The sequence below is a fragment of the Sardina pilchardus genome, chromosome 1 (genome assembly GCF_963854185.1).
Source record: "Sardina pilchardus chromosome 1, fSarPil1.1, whole genome shotgun sequence".
Classification (NCBI taxonomy): Eukaryota; Metazoa; Chordata; class Actinopteri; order Clupeiformes; family Clupeidae; genus Sardina; species Sardina pilchardus.
In genome coordinates, this window is record NC_084994.1 from 795,419 (window position 1) to 797,918 (window position 2,500).

The 2,500-nt window shown below is 46.0% G+C and overlaps 1 protein-coding gene across 1 annotated transcript in view; it reads left to right on the forward strand.

The window, feature by feature from the left end:
* Window positions 1-2,500, forward strand: part of zgc:136472 (uncharacterized protein LOC678514 homolog) — a 17,730-nt gene that overhangs the window by 3,114 nt on the left and 12,116 nt on the right. The window contains exon 3 of the mRNA XM_062518841.1: window positions 743-949. Within this exon, the coding sequence (XP_062374825.1) occupies window positions 743-949 (207 nt within the window). The remainder of the gene's footprint in view (window positions 1-742; window positions 950-2,500) is intronic.

A 2,500-nucleotide genomic window follows, 5' to 3' on the forward strand; every position in this document is an offset into this window, starting at 1 on the left:
TGCTAGGCTAACCTTGCTATATGCCCACTCAGCATATTCACTAGCCTGTGCTAGGCTAACCTTGCTATATGCCCACTCAGCATAATCACTAGCCTGTGCTAGGCTAACCTTGCTATATGCCCACTCAGCATAATCACTAGCCTGTGCTAGGCTAACCTTGCAATATGCCCACTCAGCATATTCACTAGCCTGTGCTAGGCTAACCTTGCTATATGCCCACTCACCATAATCACTAGCCTGTGCTATGCTAACCTTGCTATATGCCCACTCAGCATAATCAATAGTCTGTGTTATGCTAACCTTGCTATATGCCCACTCAGCATAATCAATAGTCTGTGCTAGGCTAACCTTGCTATACAGTATACCCACTCAGCCTATTCACTAGTCTGTGCTAGGCTAACCTTGCTATATGCCCACTCAGCATATTCACTAGCCTGTGCTAGGCTAACCTTGCTATATGCCCACTCAGCATATTCACTAGCCTGTGCTAGGCTAACCTTGCTATATGCCCACTCAGCATATTCACTAGCCTGTGCTAGGTTAACCTTGCTATATGCCCACTCAGCACAATCACTAGCCTGTGCTAGGCTAACCTTGCTATATGCCCACTCAGCATAATCACTAGCCTGTGCTAGGCTAACCTTGCTATATACCCACTCAGCATAATCACTAGCCTATGCTAGGCTAACCTTGTTATACCTTGCTAACCTTGCTGATTTCTGTCCCTCCGTGCTTCCTGTAGATGCTCCGCTGTCGGGGGAGTCCATGGGCTCCATCATGGAGTTCTCGCGGGCCTCTGCGCTGCTGAAGGAGAGGACGAGCAGAGTCACGCTCGCCGCCGTGGACGTGTCCAAGGAGAAGGAGCTAGCGGAGCAGCTCAACGTCACGGCCGTCCCTTCCATACGCCTCTACCTTCTGGCTGACAAGCACCACCCTGTACACTGCCCTGGTAATGCTAACACCACCCTGTACACTGCCTTGGTAATGCTAACACCACCCTGTACACTGCCCTGGTAATGCTAACAACACCCTGTACACTGCCCTGGTAATGCTAACACCACCCTGTATACTACCTTGGTAATGCTAACACCCAGTGATTAAATTGGGCCGGGGCTCTCCGGGGCTGAGCCCCGGCACATAAGCTCATGCGGTATTAGACTATGACACATGATCACAACTCATAAGCAACGAACCTTTTTCACGCTTTTCAGTTCTGATTAAACAATCTATTTTTAACAATTGACAAAAACCGTATAGTTTTCCTGATCGCAAGACGACCTCTCAAAGCTCAGTGGGGCATTCGCGATCAGAGATTCTAGAACACTAACACTTCTCTTCTACTACGTTCGCGACTGATTTGATACTTGCTCCTCAGCGAGTAGTTGAGGCTAGTGGTGCGGCACGTTTATCTGTGCTGCCCACCGCGTTCTACACAACTGTGCCTGGAAAGAGCTTGCTAAAGTCATAGTGCTCACTAAAATCATAAAGGAACACTGCAAAACACTCATCTCTTATATGATCCCAGAACGATTTTCTTCGACTTGTTAGTGTTTAGAACATGTATTTTATCTAATGACACAGAAAGCATAAAGAATTGCATCCAAATATCCTTGTCATGCACTATGCAACTTTGTTTCACTCGCGTAAAACCGTGAGAATGAAGGCTAATCACCCTCACGTATTTCTTAAAGCGACAGGCACTCAATTGCACACACCACTAATGTGCAATCAATTAGAGACCTACACACCCCATTAAAGACATAACTAAGTGTAATAGTCTTGAAATCAGTACACAAATGACAAAACATTTTTAGCTACTAGTAATTATGTGTGTCTGTTTGTGGAGGGATCAATATTTACACCAACATATTGAACATTTCTCCACATGCTGATTTTTCACCATAACATTGTGACAAGATTTTAAATATTATGGCTCAACCTACCTCTGTAAAGTCAGCTAACAACCCATTAAAATGCACTAGAATGTAGCAAATAACATGTATGATAGTAAAAAAATTCTGGGGGAGGACCCCCAGACCCCCACAGAATTTTCTTCAAAACAATACACAACAATAAACAATAACAATACGGTATGGGGGGCAATATGGTATGGTTATCAAATTAGAGGGTATTTTACATATGTATATTTGGGCAGGCCGGAGGCGGGTACGGGGCAGAGCCCCCCCACATAACCAATCCCAATTTAACCCCTGCTAACACCACCCTGTACACTGCCCTGGTAATGCTAACAACACCCTGTACAATGCCCTGGTAATGCTAACACCACCCTGTACACTGCCCTGTACACTGCCCTGGTAATGCTAACACTGGCCTGGTAATGCTAACACCACCCTGTATACTGCCTTGGTAATGCTAACACCACCCTGTACACTGCCCTGGTAATGCTAACACCACCCTGTACACTGCCCTGGTAATGCTAACACCACCCTGTACACTGCTCTGGTAATGCTAACACCACCCTGTACACTGCCCTGGTAAT